We start from the raw sequence: 21667 nt of genomic DNA on the forward strand, positions 1-21667 counted from the left end.
CAGCTTTTGGCTTTTTCCAGAACCACCCCAATCCCTGGATCTCCATCAGAGAAGAGTCCCAGCTTCCATTCTTCCCAGCAGATTGGAAGTGGAAGAGTTGCCAGGGATTTAGCTCAGTGGTTTTGCCGCCTGCCTAGCAAGCTCAAGGACCCGAGTTCGATCCCTGGTACCAAAAAAAAAAAAAAAAAAAAAAATCTTGAAAAGGAAGTGGAAGAGTTGTTTTGAAACCATTCCCCCCTTGTTTGCCAGGCCTTCCCTGGTAGGTGCAGGATGGCCCTCTTAACGCCTTGTGGGTGTAGGGCCTGTGCTGTGGGACAGGACACAGCCTGGATGTGAGGCTGTTCCAGAGGAGGGTCCTGGCCGGAGCCAGCTTATTCCAGCTGTGTTCCTGGTTCTCTACTACTGCAGGCCAGGCTGTGCTGTTTCCTTCCTGAAGGGTTAATGCCCCCAACCCACAGGATCAAAGCCTGCCCGCCTCACCACAGGAGGGTGGAAAACAGCTGTAGAAACTTGCCCCTCCCCACTGTGGACCTCCACCCCTGGGATCCAGGCCAGTGGCTCACTTCAGAGCTCAGGCTGAGGCCCGGCAAGTTCTGAGCCCCCACCCTGACCTACCCTAATCCTAGCAGCCTCTTCCGCCCTGGGGCTCCACTGGGGCCCTGCTGGGGAGCCACATCCTCCTTCCCACACTAACCAGCTACAGGGATCCCCACAAGGCCCCGGGGCTGCCCCAGGGCTTAAGAGTGGTCACGTGGGAGCCCTGGCTTGGCAGGACTGTGCCTGGGAGCTGCTGAAGGTCTTTGGTGGAGCCTCCTGGGAAGAGGGACCCCCGACCCCCTCCCATCCTGAGAATTTCTTCTGAGGAAGGCCCCCTGCAGGGACTGCTCACAGCAGGACCTGGGAAAAGAGCTAGCCTCTTCCAGATCTTACCCAGCACCGTCCCCCGGGAGTGGAGCCGTGGGAGGGGGGAGTACTCTGTCCTCACAGGCAGGGCTGCTTGTTTCCAGCTGTGACTTCACATGTGCTTGATGTGACTGTGCATGTAGCTGCAGCCCCTACTGTATTAATCTGTGCTCTCCAAGGTTCTGTCAGGGTCCTCACTGGTCTGATGTGCCAAGTTCCTGCACCTTCCTTTCCCTGGAGGGTGCTTGCTTGGGTCAGGCCAGGGAGTGGGAGGAGGCAACCTCTGTCCTCGTGCACGTGTGAGTCCCAGCCGCTTTGCTATGGGTTGTCCAGTCTGCCCTGCCTGCTGTGTCCAGCTGGCCCTGTGCCTGCTACAGGGCTGATGCCTTCTGTGGGTCCTGGCAGTGACCGTGAGGGAGTGCTTGGTGAGGCTGTGGTGAGCTCAGGAGGGTTCTGGGGCTGTGGGGGTCTTTTTTTTTTGGACTAGGGATCAAACTCAGGACCTTGCACTTACAAGGCGGGCACGGTGCCACTGAGCTAAATCCCTGGCCCTCGGGTTTTTTGAGTTTTTTTCCTTAAATTCTTTTACTGGTCCATTTTAGGTGAACAGTATGTTTACAGGGTATGCTTTTCTTTTTTTTGGTACCGGGGATCGAACTCGAGACCTTCCAGTTTTGAGGCAGGCGCCGGAACCACTGAGCTAAATCCCCGGCCCAGTACGTTTACATTTGTCATCAGGTGCTTGTACCTGTACATGATGAACCTTGGTTCTTATTTTTTCCCCATTACCTGTGCGCCCTTCACCCCCTCCACCCCTCCCTATTTACATAGATTTCGTTTCCATTTTTTTTCTTTTCTCATAATTTTTCCTTTCCCTTCTTTCCTTCCCCCTTCCCCTCCCACCACCCCTACCTCTTTGGACCTTTTCTTCCTATTTCAAATTATCAATTATTCGTTTTAATCATTTTGATCCTTATTTACACTTTCAGTTTCTCACACTAGAGAAACTATTGGTATTTACACATGTGTGTCCTGTTTATTTCACTTAAGAGTTTGGCCTCAATGTGCATCCACTTAGCTATAAATGTCTCTAGTTTCTCGCTCTTTATGGCTGAGTAGTACTCCATTTTATAAAAAACCACGTCTTCTTCATCCAGTCTCCAGTTGATGGGCACTTGGGTTGCTTCCAAGCTTTAGCTATTACAAACTGTGCCGCTATAAACATGGGTGCACACATATCGCTGTGGTATGATTCTTTTAATTCTTTGGGGAAGGTACCCAGCAGGGGAATAGCTGAGTCAAATGGGACCTCCAGTCCTAGTTCTTTGAGGTATTTCCATACTGACTTCCACAGTGGTTGCACCAGTCTGCACTCCCACCAGCAATGGAGTCGGGTCCTTTTTTTTGAGACAGGGTCTCACTAGGTAGTCTGGGCTGGCCTTGAACTCCTGGCAGTCTCCTGCCTCAGCCTCCTGAGTGCTGGGATTACAGGTGTGTGCCACCACGCCCAGCCTAGTCAGGTCTCTTATCCCTTACATGCCATTCAGACCTAAAGCTGGTGCAGATGCCTCTGCCCTGTGCAGAGGCAGACAGGGTAGCTAGGTACCAGGCAGGGAGTGAGCATACACTGGGCTGGGGAGGGGAGGAGATGTGTGCCATTGGCAGGGCAGTGAGGCACAGGTGTGTGGAATTTTTTTTTTTCCAGTACCAGGGATTGAATCAGGACCTTGCGCTTGCAAGGCAGGCATGGTGCCACTGAGCTAAATCCCTGGCCCCAGGTGTGAGGCATTCTTGCCACCTCAACTAGAGAGCCCTGCTGGACTCAGGAGGCTTCCCAGGTGCTGTGGGCATGGGAGGGAGCCCCTGGGTCTCCTTTGAGCCCAGCTCCCCAGCATCCTGACTCCCCTGAGGCTTTGCCTCCGCCCTTCTTTCTTGCACCTCTGGTCCTTCTTTCCTCTCTGCCCTTCCTGTTCATCCTGGCACTTACCTGGCCAGCACCTCTATAAAGCGCCCCCTAGAGCTCAGCGCTTTTTTTTGGTACCAGGGATCGAACTCGGGTCCTTGCACTTGCGCAGCAGGCGGCGAAACCACTGGGCTAAATCCCCGGCCCTAGCTCAGCCTTTTGATGCTGGGGGGCTGTGTTGTGGCCATCCCTCTCCCATGTCTGGTGCTCCCTTTGCCCAGCATAGCTGGACTCTCAGCAGGGACACTGGGCTGTCCTGATTCACCAGGCATTGACATAACCTGGCACTGCCCTGGCTCCACCAGCATTGCCTTTTTTCCTGGAGATGGGTTCTCCTGGCTGAGCCGAGAGGGCAGGGACAGAGGGTATGGGTGGCTCCATGCTGCTATCCCTGCACCCCCTGGTGGTCATGGCAGATGGCCAGGCCAAGGTGGGGCTGCAGACCCTAACGCCTGAGAATCTGCGCTGCAGGCTGTGGCCCTCTTGTTCCATTCCCCCCAGATCTCTGTGCTGGCCTGCTGCTTACTGGAAGCTTTCTGAGCTTGTTCCCAGCTTGGTTTTGGTAGTTGCCTCCTGATCTGTGCAAGCCCCCATCCTCACTGGTCTGTATGCCAGTGTCACCTCAGGAGGCCACACCACCTGCCTCCTGCCAACCTGGCTGGACTTCATTTGAAATGCCACAGTGTATCCTTCCCAGGGCCTACTGGGGACACTGAGCCCTGCCCAGGGAGGTGCAGACAGGCTGGTTGGTGATGAAGAGGAGTCTGCGTTGGAAGGCTCAGTCAGCCCTGCTGTGCCCCTGCCCCAGATTTCCATTTAATGGCAGGCTGTCATAGACAGGGGCCAGGTTGTTGGTGGGTACAGGTCTGACCTAAGCACCTCAGGCTCCACCTGAGGCAGGAGGGTGATCTGAGGCCCCACAGCTGAGACTGGTTAGTGAGCCACCCAGTGTGGCCTCTTTCCCAGTGGCTGGCTGCCACCCAGCAGTGACGTCCTGTCCTGAAACGCTCATTGTCTGCCAAGACTGAAGGGGAGGGGAGGGTACAGGCTGAGGCCCAACCCCAAGAGGCCATAGGATGGAGGCCACTGTCACGTCTCCACAGGGGCAGCTGCACACCTGCGCACTGGGCCAGGACAGGGCCTTGTGCGTGCTTGCTTGATGCCAGGGCAGCACCTTTCCCTGCTGAGCAGCACACCCCAAGATCTCTGTGGACAGAGGGGTCACCACAGGTCAGATGTCACTGCCTGTCTGCAAGTGATGGTCGGGCAAGGCCCCTGCCTTGGAGGGCGGTGCCTACACATCATCACCACACCCTCCTTTCTAGAGAGCGAGTGGAGGGAGGAGTAATCTACATGTGAATGAGGGACTGGCCTCCAGTGGGCTAGACTCTCCCTTCCCTCCGGGCCCACCCCCAGGTTCCCGCGCACAGCCGGATGTTCACACTGAGGGATGGATGGGGTCACACACACCTCGCTGTGCGCCTGGAGGTGGGATTGGGTTAGGGTGCGTGTGACACCCAGTGGCATAGACATTCAGCAAGTGTGCCTATGTGCACACTTAGAGCTGGGATGCCCAGTGTATGGCAGTTAGCCATCGCATGTTGCTGGGGTGTGAGCCCTGAGTCCAAGGGGCTGGCTCCTGGCCTGGAGTATCCCGTTCGTTCTGGGGCATAAGCATGCGTGGGCTGGTCAAGGCCGAATGATTCTGCCTGAAGATCCTAAAATAGCTGCAGTAGCCTGAGCTCCCCTCCCCACTGGGCCAGGGCTTCAATGGCTCTTTGTCTGTGGAAGGCATCCCGCCACAGCAGAGGCCTGCTAGGGTCAGGCTGCCTGTCTGGTTACCCCCCACCCTGCCCAGAGCCCATTTCCAGTGTTAGTCTGGGCCAGGCTCACACCCACATGTGAACATCCAGAAGGCTCTGTTGGGACCCCTTCAGTGGCAGATCTCAGAGTCTCTGCTTAGGGGGCCAAATATCCCAGGCAGCGTCCAGTACCCCCCCATGCCTTCTCTGCCCATCAGCCTTTCCCAAGGGCTCCCACTGCCACTCAAACTCAGCTCTCCCACACTGTTTCCTGGACTCCTATGGAGCTCACCCAGGACGCCCAGGGCTGCATGTGGCAGCAGTACATAGCATTGTGTGGGTGTGTGGGCTGCTGGGCATTGCCTGGGCCTGGTCCCTGGCACTTTATCCGGCAGTCGGAGACAGATGGAAAAATGTGCTTGTGCTGTGCTGGGCTTCACATACCAGGTCCTTCCTTTCTCCACTCTAGGCTGACCTCCGCCCTGAGAGATAAAAACTCAGACCCTGCCCTGGGTACCACATGCCAGGACTCTATCAATGTGCTGCAGGCAGTGCCAAGGTCCACTGGGGTTGGTTGGGGGACAGGGGCTCCCTGAGAGGGTGAGGCCAGCCTGGGTTGAGGTCTCCAAGTGGCTAGTGGGGGGCTCAAAATCGGTTTGGATTTTCCTGCAAGGTTTCACTAAAACAGTGGGTTTTAGGGGCCGGGGATTTAGCTCAGTGGTTTCGCCACCTGCTGCACAAGCTCAAGGACCCGAGTTCAATCCCCGGTACCAAAAAAAAAGTGTACCAACAGTGGGTTTGGGGGCCACAAGAGAGGGGAAGACCCCTAACCCAGTAATGTGAGCCCGCCTTGGGGATTTCTGCCCTTGGCCTGTGGTGGGACAGGGCCGACTCCCGTGTGGGAGTAGCACACCTTGCCCGGCTTTCCTGGCTGAGGTGGGACTGGTGAGGTTTAGGGGCAGGTGAGCTGGAGGAGTTGCCTGGGTGAGGTGGGACAGCGGAACCTTGGGAGGGCCAGCTGGTGGCCACGGAGGGTACCTGTGGCCAATGCGTAGAGTCCTGGAGCCCCACAGACTTAGCTAGTGATTATGGGTCAGGGATGTGGCCAGTGCTTCCTTCCCAAAACGGACTGAGAAGGGCCAGGGACATAGCTCAGTGGCACTGCACCTGCCGGGCAAGCACAAGGTCCTGAGTTTGATCCCCGATACCAAAAAAAAAAAACAAAAAAAAAAACAAGAACACAGACTGGGAGGAGGCCAGAGAGTGACTGTGGAATGAATGTACCTGCTGTGGGGGCTGTGAGCTTGACTTCAGCTGGGGTAAGGACTGCTGTCGGGAGGAGTCCCGGAAGGGTTTGGCTGCCCCTAGAGGAGAGAACCCGTGCGGAGGGCAGACATGCCGTTCCTGGGTAGGAGAGGCACGGAGTAGGGTGTGAGCAGGCCCGTGGGAGGTGTGGTGGTGGCACAATCCTGTAATCCCAGCACTCTGAGAGGCTGAGGCAGGAGGATCGCAAGGTCCAGGCCAGCCTGTGCAGCTTAGTGATTTAGCTAGACCCTGTCTCAAATTAGATGGGTTGGGGATTTGAGGAGGTAGGTCAGTGTGAAAGCCCTAGGGTCAGTCATCAGTACGGGGTGGGGGGCTGGAGATGTTGGATGTAGAGATAACCACGGGGGTGACCCCGGCCGGCCTCGGAGGTCGTGACTGGGGACAGTGGAGGTGGAACAGAATCGCCAAGGTTGCACGGAGCGGGATCCGGGCTGAGTTCCCAGGTGGCCTCCGGGGGGCGCGCCAGCCCCAGGACTCGCGGGGAGTTCCGGCGGATATTTGCATACGGCTTATTTGCTCGCGCCTCTCTGCTTGTTTTCTCTCCTCTGGAAGGCAGTAGAGGGGGCACGGGTTGTTTCGAGTGTTGGGGAAAGTGGGTGAGATTTCTGAACCCATCAGCTCGCCTCCACTCGGGAGCCTGTACTGCACCTGGGCCCTCGGACCCCACCTGGGGATCCCAGACACCAGGGTGGAGCCAGCAGCAGCAGAAATAACTGACGGCCCCACACGATGACAAATGGCAGACGTTCAGGCCCAACCCAGGACCCCAAAACCCGGTCCTTCAGGCAAGCCCAAGCACCCCTGGTGACACAGAAGCCTCAGGCCGCCCAGTGCTAGCCCAGCTGGAGGACGAGTTGAGGACCCCTGGCCCCGGCCCGGACCGTGGGCAGCCTCACCACCAGCCAGTACCTGCCGCCCTCCAGCCCAGCGTGGCTCTAGACCCAGACTCCAGTACCTACGCGGCCCTCGCCCCTCCTAGCGCTGTCCCTTTTGTGTCACTGGGCCTCGGCCCGGGTCTCTCCCTCTCCCGCCCATCCTTTGCGCTCTGAACTCCACTCCCAGCGGGCGCCGGGGTCCCCCGAGGCGCCTTCCTTTGTCTGTGCTCCCTGCGCTGCCTCCGCGCCCCGGACGCTCACTCACCGCAGGCCTGGAAGGCCGAGAGAGCCGCTGCGGGGCGGGGGTTCCACCGCCGCTGCTCTTTCTTCTCTGCGCGCCGCGCCTCCCGCGCTCCACCGCGCTCGCGCTTGCCAGGCGCGCGCGGCCAGGCCCTGCGCCCGGCTCTCGTCGGGCTCTTGTCGTTGCTGCTCCAGCGTGCTGAGCTCTGTCCGGGGACGGAGGACAGAGCCGGCTGGTGGCGGCTGGCAGGGGTGGGCCGGTCCTCCGGCTGTCTCCGAGCTTGAAAATCCTTGGGGATTTCTACTCGCGGACAATTCTGAGCACCTCCTCGGATGCGTCTGGAGGGCTGGAAGGGGCCTGGAGCCCCCCACGCTGGGGCTGGGGCGGAAGTTTGAGAGTGGTGCTGCTGTGTGCCCCTCTGGGGCCCCAGGATGGGTGGAGCAGCCCCTGAGAGGCCTAAGGGTGCTCCATGAGAACCCAGCGCACAGCAGAGCGGGCGGAGCGGAGCCATGCCACCCCTGCCACTGGAGCGCCGTCCCGGGCTGCAGCCCGGTGTCTCCCTGCTGGTGCGGTACTTCATGGTCCCCTGCAATGCCTGCCTCATCCTGCTGGCCACCTCCACGCTGGGCTTTGCTGTGCTGCTCTTCCTCAGCAACTGTACGTGGCCGCTGGGTGTGGCTGCGCGGGTTTGGCGCAAGGGCCCTGGATTTGCCAACCAAGCCTGCTTCTCAGCTCCCAAGGGTTCCAAGGCAGGCAGAGTCACAGCGAAGCCAGGGGTCATGACGTGGCTTGTATAGAATGGGCCATCTGTGCCTTTGGGGGCTTCTTGGGCCCCTTGCAGGGCTCAGCCTCATCCTGTGGGGCAGAAACAACTTTGCAGTGTTGGGCAGGGGTGTCTGCATGGGAAATGGGGTGGTGCAGGGACAGGGCTTGGGGCTGGATTCCTCTGGGGAAGCAGGTGGCTGTTTGATTCTTGCTGTACCCAGACAGATGCCAGGCCAGGGCCATGCCACTGGTGGGGCAGAGACAGGCAGGGGCTTCTATCTTCTTCCTCCAAAGCCTCAGCTAGCCTGTGGGGCTCAGGGCTGGGTCCCTCAGCTTCCTGGCCTGGATCTCTGAGGGAAGGGTAGAATGAGGAGGCTGCAAACGGTCTAACTTCGAGATTTATCTTTTGCAGACAAACTTGGGACCCACTTCACATCAGCCCCTCTGATGCCTCCTAACCGTGAGTAGGGGTGCCTGGTGGGAGGGCCCCTCGGGATTGGGGCTGTGCTACAGTGTGGTACTCTAGGGGTGTCTGGAGAGTCCACAGGGTGGGCAGTGCCAGGAGCTCTGTCTCGGCTGCTGGCCGGTACACATGAGCAGGGCGCTAACTTCTGTGGGCCACAGCCTCAACACGGGGAGAAGTCCTGAAGCCCGTCGTGGTGAGGTGATGTCAGACAGCAGCCATGGGGTGCTGGGAAGTGAGGTCAGAGTTTGGCCATAGTGGGGCTTCGTCTCTCGTGTCCCCCTTTTCTTGGTTCAGGAAGGAGTGGGGCTGGACAGCAGCTAGAAACAGAAGCACAGAGAGAAGACTGGTGGGGGCAGGGCAGGGCTCAGATGGACCAGGACAGCTGTCTGAGGAGGGCCCTAGGGGGCCTGGGTCTGTGCAGGCTCCACTAGGGAGGGTGCAAGTGATGGAGGGCGGGCTGACCTTTCTGACTGGGCCTCCCAGGGGGCTGCTGGTGTGTGGGCCTCTAATTACGTTCATGCCAGGGAGAGGAAGCTGGTGCAGGCTCTGAGGACAAGGGATGCTCTGCAGCCTCTCACCCAGCCTGGCCTTCAGCAGGGGCAGGAGCTCCAGGTTCATTCTCAGTTCCCACCCCATCCCTGGGTCCTCTGCAGGGAGGCTACTGTCCACATCCACAGACACCACAAGTCCAGAGCTGTCTACATGTAGGGTAGGGCTGTGGCTTTGTCCTGACCAAGACATAGGTGAGGAGAACAACTTGAAAGAATCCTGGGAGGGGCTGTGGGTCTCCCTCTGGGGGTAGGGCTCTGGGTTCTCCCAGAATGCACTCCCAGCTTGCGTAGCCTGGGTCACTTCTTGGGTTCTTAGCAGCATGTGGCGGGGTGGCTAGAGGATGTGGCCTGGCCTCTCTTCAGGCTGCTCCCATGAGACTGTGAGGCCTCAGCATGCTAACCCCCACCTGCAGTGTAGGGAGGGGAGCCTGTGAGACCCAGAGCCCTTTGTGTCAGGGGAGCATGTCTCCACCGTGTGGTGTGTGACTTCAGGAATTTGCAAGACCTCCAGGAACCGGTGCCTAGCAGAGTATGTGACTAGGTGAGCAGCCAGCCTGCCTTAGAGTGCTGTCTCTCTTCTGGACTTGGGCCCAGGAGGGTGTGGCCTGGAACAGCCCTCACTTTTTTTTTTTGACACAGGGTCACACTATGTAGTGCAGGCTGTGCTCGAGCTCACTATGCAATCCAGGCTGGCCCTGAATTTGCAGCTATCCTCTGGCCTCAGCCTCCCAAGTGCTAGGATTACAGGCTTGGGCCACCATACTCGGCAGTCCTCACATCTTACAGGAAGGGGCCCAAGCCCTCTCAGTGGTATGGACTGTGAGGAGGAGGCCAGTCTGTGCTGGACCAGGCCTTGGCTAAGGCCTGGGGCTGGGTACTGAGTGTCCATAGCCCATGGGCAAAGTGCATGGTGTCACTTTGGCTCAGGTGGGAGGACAACCCCCACCCCCATCCTCAGCCTCTCTCTCTGGAGCCCAGAAGGCTGACAAGTACTCCCTGTCCCTGACATACACTGCCCCCCCGCTTCACATGGCTCCCTTGCCCACACCCTGGCTGTCTCTTGAGTGCTCGTGGACATTGGCCATGGCCATCAGTGCACACAGAGCCCCTTACACCTGGACACGAGTAGGACTTGGGGCATCTGCTCCATCTCCCAACCTCCCGAGACCAGGAGGGAAGTTAAATATACCCACCGAAAACGGTGGCTATAAAAAGCTGATGCCGCCTCCAATGCTAAAGAGTCCTCAGGCCCAGCAGAAGCTGTCAAGCAGAGCTGAGCAGGCAGGCATGGGAGGGCCCCCAGAGGCAACCCACTGGAGGCCGGGGCTCATGGGTGCCTCTTGTACCACTTGCATTTATGAGAGATGGGGTGTGGGCCAAGACCAGAGCATGGGGGACCTAATGGGAGCCCTGCTGTTTACTAGCAGTGTGGTTGTCAGGAGGCCTTCCTATGCCTCACCTTCCTGTTCTGCCAAGTACCCATGAGGAAGGCATTATAAGGACTCATGCAGGGTGTGGTTGCCGTCACAGGCCCTGTCCTGCCTGTGTGCCGTTCCCGTGTGCACCAGCCTGCAGGTGGTTTCTGCCTGTGCCTGCCCTTATGTTCAACTGAGAAACTTATCTTGAGCTTCTGTGACCGCCTAGTACTATGGGAAGGGAGGCAGTTCCCAGCCATGGTGAAGATGTCAGGTGCATGGAACAGCCCCCCACCCAGCCTAATGACATGAGCGTGGGAAGGAGAGAGAGGCCCTTGGGGTGGTTAACAATGCCCACTCAGGAGCAGCTGTCCTTGGGTTCAGGGTCAGGACCGTGGGAGAGGTCTTGCTGGACCGAGGTGACCAGATGGGTTGAAAGGCTGAGCCTAGAGCCCAGGCGTAACAGCAGGCAGAGGAGTCTGAGTGCAGGCGGGTAACTGAGTCCGTGACCCTGGGCTTGGATCTGGGGGAGACTTCTTGAAGCCCAAGAGCATCGACAAGTGCCCAGAGGATTTGGCCTGGGGGAGAGGGCTGAGTCAAAGAGGGGTTCCCTAGGAGAGAGGGGAGGTGGGAGGGAGGTGACGGCCAGGCACAAAGACGGGCAGACATGGTCTGGGTTTGGTTTGAGCCAAGAGCAGAGCAGAGGCCCATGGTGGTGGCAGTTCTGCCACTGTGTGTGTTGTAGCACACACTCCACGTGGTGCTTGGGCCGGGTTCCCTACGCTTTACCATTTAACCCCACAGCCCCAGGAGCCAGTTCTGTTGCCTCCATTCACAGAAGGCGATGCCAGGGCACAGTGAAGGACAGCATAGCCACAGGGTCTGAGGGGGCACAATAGCGGGGGATAGGAGCAAGGTTGGCTAGAAAAGGCAGGCCAGGTCCCTCCTCTCTCAGCCTTCTGGGGTGGAGGCCAGGATGCCCAGCCAGGCAAGCAGGAGCCTGGGGTGGGCTGCTGTCATGGCAGTAGCTGGCTCCAGCCTCCAGTGCACCCCCAGTCTTCTAGGGGACAGAAAGGGCTCTTCCTTCTGCTTCATTTCCTGAACTTGCTGGCAGGTGATGGGGAGCCTGCCCCTCGTGCCTGATTAATGATAATCGGATCCATTAAACATTCATTAGATCCAGACAGCCGTTACCTGACCCAGGGGTGCAAATCAACCTGGGGAGGGCCTGAAGAGCCAGCCTGACCCATCCACAAGGGCAAGGGGGAAAGGGAGCAATTCAGGAGGAACTGGGCCCCTGTGGGGGCTGGCAAACCTGGCAGAGGATGGAGGAGGGTTAGGCTCAGGGTGAGAGGGCAGAGGTGCAGCCTGGCTTCAGAAGGCGACGGAGCTGGTCCTCAGCAGAGGTGTCGGGGACAGGTGTGTTGGACCCAGTAGCTTCTGAGCAGGGACCCCGGAAGCCGGTGACGTGGGCTTGGGGTGGAGGGTGCCAGTCAGATGAGGGCCCTGACGCTGATACAAGAGAGCACTCCTGAGCAGGACAGCTCTCTCTTGCTGTATTGGGCATCCTCTGAGGAGCCTACCCTGTTGTGAGGACACAGACGCCCTGTCTGCAGCTGTTGGGTATGAGGTGGGTGATGGGATCATGGACTCCTAGAGGAAAGGCCATGGATCCGGCAGGGGGCCCTGTGAGCGTGCATGCAAGCCATTCGGGGGCTGTGTCCTCGGGGTTTGGGAATTCACTCAGGCCCTGCTCTGAGCACCTCTTCTGCTGGCCCACTCCAGTATGCAAGGGAATGCTGTGTGGCTTTGGTGCCGTGTGCGAGCCCAGCACAGAAGATCCGGGCCGGGCCTCCTGCGTGTGCAAGAAGAGCCCCTGCCCAGCTGTGGTGGCACCCGTGTGCGGTTCGGACGCTTCCACCTACAGCAACGAGTGTGAGTTGCAGCGTGCACAGTGTGTCCTGCAACGGCGCATCCGCTTGCTCCGCCGCGGGCCCTGTGGTGAGTGTGTGCATGCTTGTCATACGTGCATGTGTGCTCCTGCATGTGTATGTGGTCTTGCATGGGGCAGGAGGGTGGCATGCGACCCCATGCTGTTGCCCACAGGGTCCAGGGACCCCTGCGCCAACGTGACCTGCAGCTTTGGCAGCACGTGTGCACTCCTGGCTGATGGGCAGACTGCCACGTGCCTGTGCCCGGTGACCTGCCACGGGGCCCCAGAGGGCACGGTGTGTGGCACTGACGGTACCGACTACCCTAGTGAGTGCCAGCTGCTGCGCCACGCCTGTGCACGCCAGGAAAACATCTCTAAGAAGTTCGACGGCCCCTGTGGTGAGTGCAGCCCGCTGCCCCCTGCATGTGCTGCCCCGGCCATGCATGAATGCGACGACCAGCCTGACTTGGCCTCCCATTGCAGACCCCTGCCAGGGAGCCCTCGCTGACCGGAGCCGCATCTGTCGTGTGAACCCCCGCACACGGCGCCCGGAGATGCTTCTGCGGCCGGGCAGCTGCCCTCCCCGGCACTCACCTGTGTGCGGGGACAACGGGGTCACTTATGAAAACGACTGCATCATGGGCCGCACTGGGGTGCTCCGGGGCCTGCTCCTCCAGAAAGTGCGTTCTGGCCAGTGCCAGCCTCGAGGTGCGTGGCTCCCAGTTCCTCTCCCATGTGACTGCCATCCCTGGCACACCATGTCGCCGCCACTACCTGTGAGCCTACAGGTTCCTGCTGGTGCGGGCGTGGGACTGATGCTCTGGCCTCTCCAATCTCCTTGCCTGCCCGCAGACCAGTGCCCTGAGCCTTGCCAGTTCAATGCTGTGTGCCTGTCTCGCCGTGGCCGTCCCCACTGCTCCTGTGACCGCGTCACCTGTGACGGGGCCTACAGGCCCGTGTGTGCCCAGGATGGCCGCACATATGACAATGACTGTTGGCGCCAGCAGGCAGAGTGTCGGCAGCAGCGTGCCATACCCACCAAGCACCAGGGCCTGTGTGGTGAGCCCCTGCTCCCGCGTCGGTCCTTGTCTGACTTCACATGCCATCTTCATCGCTCATCTTACACCTCCTGGACTCTGGGCCAGGGGAGTCGCTCCGGGTGATGGGAGGCTCTGGCGTGGGTGTCCGGGACCTCTGGCGAGTGGGACAGACGCAGGCCCACCCTTGCCCACGCTGGTCACTGCCAGCCCTCTGCCCCACCTCTCCATCAGTCTTGTCCTGCAGGAGGGCACAGACAGCCTGGGTTGGCAGGAGTGGACATGACACCAGGCTTCCCACACTCCTGGGACATGGCCACCAGCCTCCTTAGGCAGCATCTCCATTGGGATCCAAGGGGCCAGGGGAGGGTGGAGGCAGCCGGGCAGTGGTAGGTGTGTCCCATGGGGGCCAGGGCTGCTGTAGCCCTGCCTGCCTCTGTCCGACTCTGTCAGTGCACTGTCCATCTTTCTGGTCTCTCTTTCACTTTTTTTTTTTTTGGTACTGGGGATCGAACTCGGGACCTTGCGCTTTCGAGGCAGGCGCCGGAACCACTGAGCTAAATCCCCGGCCCTCCTGGTCTCTTTTTCTGCGTCTGTCTCCTCCGGTCCTTCCCTCTCGGCTCCGCCTCTTGTGTCTTCCAGCCTGACCTGCTGGCAGGATGAGGTGCCGCGCCTGCCCGCCAGGAGCCCACAGCCCGAGGTCTGCCCCCGGCATGGCTGGGGGGGTGGCTCGCTGCTGCCTGGCCTTGTGGTCCTCAGAGCAAGTGGACAGACACCTCCTCCCCCATGCAGCCCTGGGGGTGACTCGGGTGCAGACTCCTTCCACCCGTGGCGAGAGAATCCCTCGTGTCCATGGGTGGCCTGGGTCTGCTGGTGGTCAGGGGTCGGTCAGTGCTCTGCTGTGGGCAGTTAGGAGGCTTCTGTCCCCATCTGCCTCTGTGGTGTGTCTGTCCCTTTCCCTGCTGTGTCCTGCACATCTGGCTCGTCCTCTGCCATCCCCACCCTGGGAGGGGGATGCTGCGTGGGGCTGGGGGCTTTGCCCACAGCAAGTGAGGAGGCTGAGGTGGGCTGGGTGCTGTGTCCTCCCCAGCCCAGGCCCCATCCCCGTGCTGTGAAGTTCAGTGTGCATTCGGGGGGGGGGGGCGTGTGCAGTAAAAACTGGGGAGGCTGCATGTGCATGCCAGCAGGTGTGCACAGGCACCTGCGTCCCTGTGTGCGGCAGTCACGGTGCCACATATGTACGGCAGCGTGTGCGAGCTGCGGGCCCTGGCTGTGCCCTGGGGCAGGAGATCTGGGTGGCCTGCCGAGGGTCCTGTGGTCGGTGGTGGGCAGTGGGTCTGGTGGGTAGGATAGCCCTTCTGGCCGGCATGGTGATTGAGCTCCTTCCCCAGACCAGTGTGGCCAGTGCCGTTTTGGAGCTCTGTGTGAGGCTGAGACTGGGCGCTGCATATGCCCCTCTGAGTGCGTGGCCTCAGCCCAGCCTGTGTGTGGTTCTGACGGGCACACCTATGCCAGTGAGTGTGAGCTGCACGTCCACGCCTGTACACAGCAGATCAGCCTGCACGTGGTCTCGGCCGGACCCTGCCGTGAGTGGGGCGACAGGCCAGGTGGGCCAGGGTCCCCAGACTCTGGCCAAGCTCTGCTGACCCCTGCCCGGCTCTGTCTCCTGTAGAGACGTGTGGGGATGCAGTGTGTGCCTTTGGGGCCGTGTGCTCGGCAGGGCAGTGTGTATGTCCTCGGTGTGAGGACCCCCCGCCCGGCCCTGTCTGTGGCAGCAACGGAGTCACCTACCCCAGTGCGTGTGACCTGCGGGAAGCTGCCTGCCAGCAGCAGGTGCAGATTGAGGAGGCCCGGGCCGGGCCCTGCGAGCAAGGTCGGCTTGGGGCCGCTGGTGTTAGCTGCTGGGCACCCGCCTCCAGAAGGTGCCCCCGGGTGACTCGGTTCTCTTTCTGTAGCCGAATGCGGCTCAGGAGGCTCTGGCTCTGGGGAGGATGGCGAGTGTGAGCGGGACCTGTGCCAGCAGCGCGGTGGCCTCTGGGACGAGGACTCAGAGGATGGGCTGTGTGTCTGTGACTTCAGCTGCCAGAGTGTCCTGAGGAGCCCAGTAAGCACTTCCGCACCCGCACTCCAAGTGGGCAGTGAGTAAAGGGCTGAGGCTGCCACACTGACCCGCACCCCTGCAGGTGTGCGGCTCAGATGGGGTGACCTATGACACCGAGTGTGACCTGAAGAAGGCCAGGTGCGAGTCACAGAGAGGGCTGTACGTCGCGGCGCCGGGAGCCTGCCGCAGTGAGTGGGCCTGTGCAGGGAGGGCCTGGGCACGTGGGGACACGAGCTTGTACCTTTTTGGAGTGCCTGTGTGTGCGTGAGTACGCGTGTGTGCTCTCCTGGGCTTGTGTACCAATGTTACGGTAGGTATGCACTGCTGTGCAGTTGGAGTGTGTCTGTTAGCAAGTGTGGAGGAAGTGTTCCGCCAGCTGGGACAGCCCTCAGTGGAGGCAACCAGGAACATGGGCAGGTGGAGTACCTTCAGGCACTTGTGGGCGGAGAATGACAGTGATCAAGTGTAGGTGTCACATCTGTCACAAGCTTGTGCACACACACGGATGCATGCTTGCACAGGTGTATGGAAATGTGTATGGTTTAGGAGTTTTGCTACGGCCTGCATGCCTGAAGGGTCCACAGAGGGAGAACAGTGGGGGATGAAGAAAACACAGACAGAGATACTGAGGCCAAAGCTGAGGCCAGGTGGAGCCTCCCTCCTGATGGGAGAAAAGGGCTGCCTGGTAACTGCAGCCATTTATTCATAGTGGTAGAGATAAGGGAATGCGGGAGGAGGTGAAGGGGCTGGTCTGTAACCGGAATCAGAATCGGGAGAGCAGCTAAGGTCTGCAGAGTATCATGCTTTGAAGGTTTTATGGCAAATGGGCGGGGAGGAAGGCACTTCTTGGTAGATGGTGCCTTTTATTTTTTTTTGCAGTACTGGAGATCGAACTCAGGACCTTGGCACTTGCCAGGCAGGCGTGGTGCCACTGAGCTACATCCTGGCCCGCTGACACATCTTTTTGGCCAGGCCTTGCTCTACCAGGCCCTCTTGTCACCTGTTCTCCTCCCACAGGGCCCTGCCTTATCCATGGGAAGAAGCGAACAAGATGTGTTTTTTGTTTCACTCAGGGCCCTGCCTCATCCTTGGGAAGAGGCAAGCTAGGCCTGGCCATAGTGATCTACAGCACAGTGCTCCCGGCAGTTCCGGGCATTAATGTGCATTTACAGCCAGGCATGGTGGCACAGGCCTGTAATCCCAGCACTAGGGAGACTGAGGCAGAAAGATCGCCAAGAGTTTGAGGCCAGCCTGGGCTACATAGTGAGTTCAAGGCCAGCCTGAATTACAGAGTGAGACTGTCTCAAAAAAGCACATATGGGGCCTGGGATTTAGCTCGGTGGCATCACGCCTGCCTCATGAGCGCAAGGTCCTGAGTTCGATCCCCCGTACCAGGAAAAAAAATGCGCATGTATAATATGTGGTCAAAGTATATAGTAAATACTTACATTTAAAAAATGTATGGGCCGGGGATTTAGCTCAGTGGTTTCGCTGCCTGCTGCACAAGTGCAAGGACCCAAGTTCAATCCCCGGTACCAAAATAAATAAATAAATAAATAAATAAATAAATGAGAGAGAGAGAGAGAGAGAGAGAGAGAAAAAAAAGAAAGAATGAATGACTGTATTACAGGGCCGGGGATTTAGCTCAGTGGTTTCGCTGCCTGCTGCACAAGTGCAAGGACCCAAGTTCAATCCCCGGTACCAAAATAAATAAATAAATAAATAAATAAATAAATAAATAAATGAGAGAGAGAGAGAGAGAGAGAGAAAGAAAAAGAAAGAATGAATGAATGTATTACAGGGCCGGGGATTTAGCTCAATGGTTCCGGCGCCTGTCTTGCAAGCACAAGGTCCCGAGTTCAATCCCAGGTACCAAAAAAAAAAAAATTTATTACAGTAGAAGACACATTGCCATGAATTCCCCTCAAGATACTCCCCTTTGCTTGGAACACACTTATCTCATGTTTTTGGCACTTTTTGAAGCAGTTTTGGAAATCTTCTTTTGTGAACAGACTTTATAAGGTCTGATTAAAAATACAATGACCAGGGCCAGGGATTTAGCTCAGTGGTTCTGCTGCCTGCCCTGCAAGCGCAAGGACCCAAGTTCAATCCCCGGTACCAAAAAAAAAAAAAAAAATACAATGACCTCTTCTACTAAGTGCTGTCTACTGGAAAGCCAGGCTTGTAAAAACATGACAGTGCATCCTCATCCACCTTATTCACCTTAGATCTGGCACCATGTGACTTCTGGCTCTTCCCCAAAGTCAAATGACTATGAAAGGTTTTGAATCAATTCATGACATCAAGGCAGCCAGGACAACACTGCTAAAGATAATTTACAGAAGAAGACTACAACTGCTTCAGAAAGTGGCAAGAACAGTGGGATAAGATTATTCTAAGTGAGGGAGAGTATTTGGAGGGAAATTAACAGCAGTGTGTTTTTCGTAATAAGTTTTTTATAAAACATTCAGCTTATTTTTCTGTCACACCTCTTATGCACATCTCCATGTATACGTGTGCCAGTTTGCAGAGACACACTTATCTGTGTGTGTGTGGCTTTAGCTGTGTATGTGTGGGGCTGTGGGGCTGTGATTTTGGAGTATTCTGTGTGTAAATGGCCCCTGTTTTTTGTGTGTTCTGGGTCCTGCACTCACAAATGTGTCCTTGTGTTTGATGTAGTAAACCCAGCTCAGACCCTCAGGCCCCAGTGGGGTTGGGGCCAAGAGGGCTCAGTGGTGCTGGTATGGGGAGGGGGAGGCAGAGTGGCCGCCAAGCATGTGTGTCCAGCACGGCATGAAGTCTCAACCTTGTGCCTTCCCACAGCTCCCACGTTGGTCCCGCTGCCACCCGTGGTTCTCCCGCACTGTGCCCAGACCCCCTATGGTTGCTGCCAGGACAATGTGACCGCTGCCCGGGGTGTGGGCCTGGCTGGCTGCCCCGGTGAGTACCGAGCCAGCCCTGAGCCCTGGCCTGGCGGAGCTCTGCAGCCACTGTGACCTCTGCTCCCTCTCCTCTGCCACAGGCCTCTGCCAGTGCAACCCGCACGGCTCCTACGGCGGCACCTGTGACCCCGTCACAGGCCAGTGCTCCTGCCGGCCTGGCGTGGGGGGCCTCAAGTGCGCCCGCTGTGAGCCTGGCTTCTGGAACTTCCGTGGTATTGTCACCGACAACCTGAGTGGCTGCACTCGTGAGTGGCGCCCTGCCGGCCTGGCCTCTACCCAGCAGGGCTCTGAAGCAGGTGGGAGGCCCGCACAGGTGCAGACATCAGGCTTCTCCCTCTCCCCCAGCCTGCAGCTGTGACCCCCGGGGTGCCATGCGGGATGACTGTGAGCAGATGACTGGACTGTGCTCCTGTAGGCCAGGCGTGGCCGGGCCCAAGTGTGGACAGTGTCCAGATGGCCAAGCCCTGGGCCCTGCTGGCTGTGGCGCAGGTGAGGGCGAGGACCGGTGGGGATGTGGGGCTCCCCGTGCGGGAGAGATCGCCTGAGCCGGGGCTGTCCCGGGTCTGCCTCAGGCTCCTCGGTGCCCAGGACCTGCGCGGAGGTGCACTGTGAGTTTGGAGCCTCCTGTGTGGAGGAAGCTGGTTCTGCCCACTGTGTCTGCCCAGCCCTCACGTGCCCAGAGGCCAATGCCACCAAGGTGAGGGTAAGAGCATGTGGAGGGCAGTTGGGTGGGGAGGACTTGCCTGAGCATTCCCGTCCTGTGACCCAGGTCTGTGGGTCCGATGGCATCACATACGGCAACGAGTGCCAGCTGAAGACCATTGCCTGCCGCCAGGGCTTGGACATCTCTACGCAGAGTTTCGGCCCGTGCCAAGGTACAGCCTGGGAGCCTCTGCCCAGAATGACCGGGAGCCTCTGCCTGCCCTGACTGAAAGCTCTCTCCTTGCAGATGCCGATGCTCTTGGCACACACCCCACGTCTGCATCTGCGACCACCCTGGAGCCTGTCCGGAGTGAGGCGCTGCTGCCCACCCCCAGCGCACCGCCCCTGGTACCCAGCGGCATCCCCAGCAGCCAGCCCACCCCTTCACCCACATCACGACCTCGGACCACAGCCAGCATGCCCAGGCCCACCGTATGGCCTGTGCCAACCACGGCCCTCACCGCAGCCTCCACTGGCACCAGCCTTGCCCTGCCGGCCTCCGGCGAATCTGGCAGCACTGCTGGGAGCGGTGACGAGGAGCTCAGTGGAGACCAGGAGGCCAGTGGGGGAGGCTCTGGGGGTAAGCAGGGGCTCAGGAGCCTGTCAGCAGGTTCAGAGTGGGCAGGAGTTCGGGGTCCTGGGCGCAGGTCTGGAGTGGGCAGGAGTTTGGGGTTGCAGGGACAGGGCAGGGGTGAGCAGGGCTGAGTTCAGGAACATGGGGGCAGAGTCCGAAGAAGCTGCCCCCTGGGGCTGAATTCAGATGATACCTCCTCAGGACTTGAACTCCCCACGGGGATCAGCATGGTGACCCCTGGGCCACCCATTGAGAGGGCTTCCTGCTACAACTCCCCTTTGGGCTGCTGTTCAGATGGCAAGACACCCTCGCTGGACACCGAGGGCTCCAACTGCCCTGGTAAGTGGGTGGTGGGAGTAGGATGAAGCTTGGAGAGCAGCCTGGACACACCCGGTGCTGTGCCCACCCTCTGCAGCAGGTCGGTACTGGGTTTGTGGTCTGGTGGCATTAGCACATGCGTGTGAGGATTCAGCACACAAGCACACGTGTGGTCTAAGCCCCCAAACACACGTGCATGCCGAGACCCTTGCCTAACCGTCTCTCTCCTTGCAAGCCAACCTGGGGCACCTGCTCCGAGGAGTCCACCTGGTAACTGACGCCAGCCCTGCCCGGGGTCCTCACTAACCTCATGACCATCTGACTAACACCCACCTGCCCCTGTGCCCCACGCAGCTCACCGTGGGTGCCGGTGCCCATGGCCGGCCCAGGAGGCCAGGGAGGTGCCAGGCAGAGCCTCACCACCCTTCCCCCACAGACACCAAGGCCTTCCAGGGAGTGCTTGAGCTGGAGGGAGTCGAGGGACAGGAGCTGTTCTACACGCCCGAGATGGCTGACCCCAAGTCAGAGCTGTTTGGGGAGACTGCCCGGAGCATCGAGAGTTCAGTGAGTGGGATGCAGCCTGAGTGCCAGCCCAGGCCCTGATGCCCAGGACCACTTGCAGCTGGTGTGGCCGGCACCCCATGTTCTCACCCTTTCCCTACTGGCAGCTGGATGACCTGTTCCGAAACTCGGATGTCAAAAAGGACTTCCGGAGTGTCCACCTGAGGGACCTCGGGCCTGGCAGATTGCTGCGAGCGATTGTGGATGTGCACTTTGAGCCCAGTGAGTTCCCCAGCCCAGGTCCCTCCCAGGAGACGATGGCTGAGCTGCAGAGGGCTAGGCCATGCTCAGTGTTTCCTCCTCCTCAGCCACAGCCTTCAGGGCTCCGGACGTGGGCCGGGCACTCCTCCGGCAGATCCAGGCATCCCGGCGTCAGGCTTTGATGGTGCGGAGGCCTCTACAGGAACATGTGCAATTCATGGACTTTGGTAAGCACTCTGTGAGCAAGTCTGGGTCCCCTTCCCCTGTGCCCTGCCCCTGCAGGGCCTGACAGCAGCCTGCCCCACAGACTGGTTTCCAGCCTCCTTCACAGGAGCCACCACTGAAGCCACGGCCAGAGCCACCACCACGGGCCAGCTGCCCTTGTCTGCTGTGACCCCTCGGGCCCACCCTAGTCACACCAGCCGACCTACTGGCAGGACCACAGCACCTCCCACCACGCACCGGCCGCCTACCACAGCCCCCAGCCGCACGGCAGGACACCGGCCCCTGCCCCCCGGCCTCCAGCAGCCCCCGAGGCCCTGTGCCTCCCAGCCCTGCCTCCACGGGGGCACCTGCCAAGACCAAGACTCTGGCCAAGGCTTCAGCTGCAGCTGCCCAGTGGGCCGGGGCGGCACCGTCTGCGAGGAGGGTGAGTGGGCAGCGCGGGCGACAAGCGTCCAGGCTCGGCGGCGGCACCGGGCTGTGCAGCCACAGGGGTGCCCTCCTGTAGCCAGCCTCCCTGCTCCCTGCAGCGCTGCGCCCCCCTGTGCCTGCCTTCTGGGGCCACTCCTTCCTGGCTTTCCCCACCCTCCGCGCCTACCATACCCTGCGCCTGGCACTGGAATTCCGGACTCTGGAGCCGCAGGGGCTGCTGCTGTACAATGGGAACAACCGCGGCAAAGACTTCCTGGCACTGGCTCTGCAGAGCAGCCGGGTGCAGCTCAGGTGGGCGGGGTGGGGTGGGGTGGGGGCGGGGTGATGGCAGGCGCGG

General features: G+C 59.5%; 1 protein-coding gene across 11 annotated transcripts in view; it reads left to right on the forward strand.

Annotated features, from left to right (window-relative positions):
* Nucleotides 1-21667, forward strand: part of Agrn (agrin) — a 33440-nt gene that overhangs the window by 5474 nt on the left and 6299 nt on the right. For 9 of the 11 annotated variants that reach the window (XM_087214494.1, XM_087214496.1, XM_087214495.1 and 6 more), the window contains exons 3-23: nt 8288-8335; nt 12093-12308; nt 12414-12638; nt 12724-12948; nt 13093-13299; nt 14669-14863; nt 14950-15150; nt 15233-15381; nt 15461-15566; nt 18202-18318; nt 18401-18565; nt 18666-18809; nt 18893-19017; nt 19090-19195; nt 19270-19602; nt 19798-19935; nt 20351-20478; nt 20583-20697; nt 20784-20903; nt 20984-21325; nt 21429-21621. In XM_087214494.1, coding sequence (XP_087070620.1) covers nt 8288-8335; nt 12093-12308; nt 12414-12638; nt 12724-12948; nt 13093-13299; nt 14669-14863; nt 14950-15150; nt 15233-15381; nt 15461-15566; nt 18202-18318; nt 18401-18565; nt 18666-18809; nt 18893-19017; nt 19090-19195; nt 19270-19602; nt 19798-19935; nt 20351-20478; nt 20583-20697; nt 20784-20903; nt 20984-21325; nt 21429-21621 — 3598 coding nt within the window. Of the gene's footprint in view, nt 1-7408; nt 7768-8287; nt 8336-12092; nt 12309-12413; nt 12639-12723; nt 12949-13092; nt 13300-14668; nt 14864-14949; nt 15151-15232; nt 15382-15460; nt 15567-18201; nt 18319-18400; nt 18566-18665; nt 18810-18892; nt 19018-19089; nt 19196-19269; nt 19603-19797; nt 19936-20350; nt 20479-20582; nt 20698-20783; nt 20904-20983; nt 21326-21428; nt 21622-21667 lie in introns of those variants that run through there. The other 2 variants (XM_013065121.3, XM_087214499.1) reach the window with 2 other exon arrangements.

Source organism: Heterocephalus glaber, unplaced genomic scaffold (genome assembly GCF_053883595.1).
Source record: "Heterocephalus glaber isolate CG9 unplaced genomic scaffold, H.glaber_assembly_v1.0 deba00001447, whole genome shotgun sequence".
NCBI classification, from domain to species: domain Eukaryota; kingdom Metazoa; phylum Chordata; class Mammalia; order Rodentia; family Bathyergidae; genus Heterocephalus; species Heterocephalus glaber.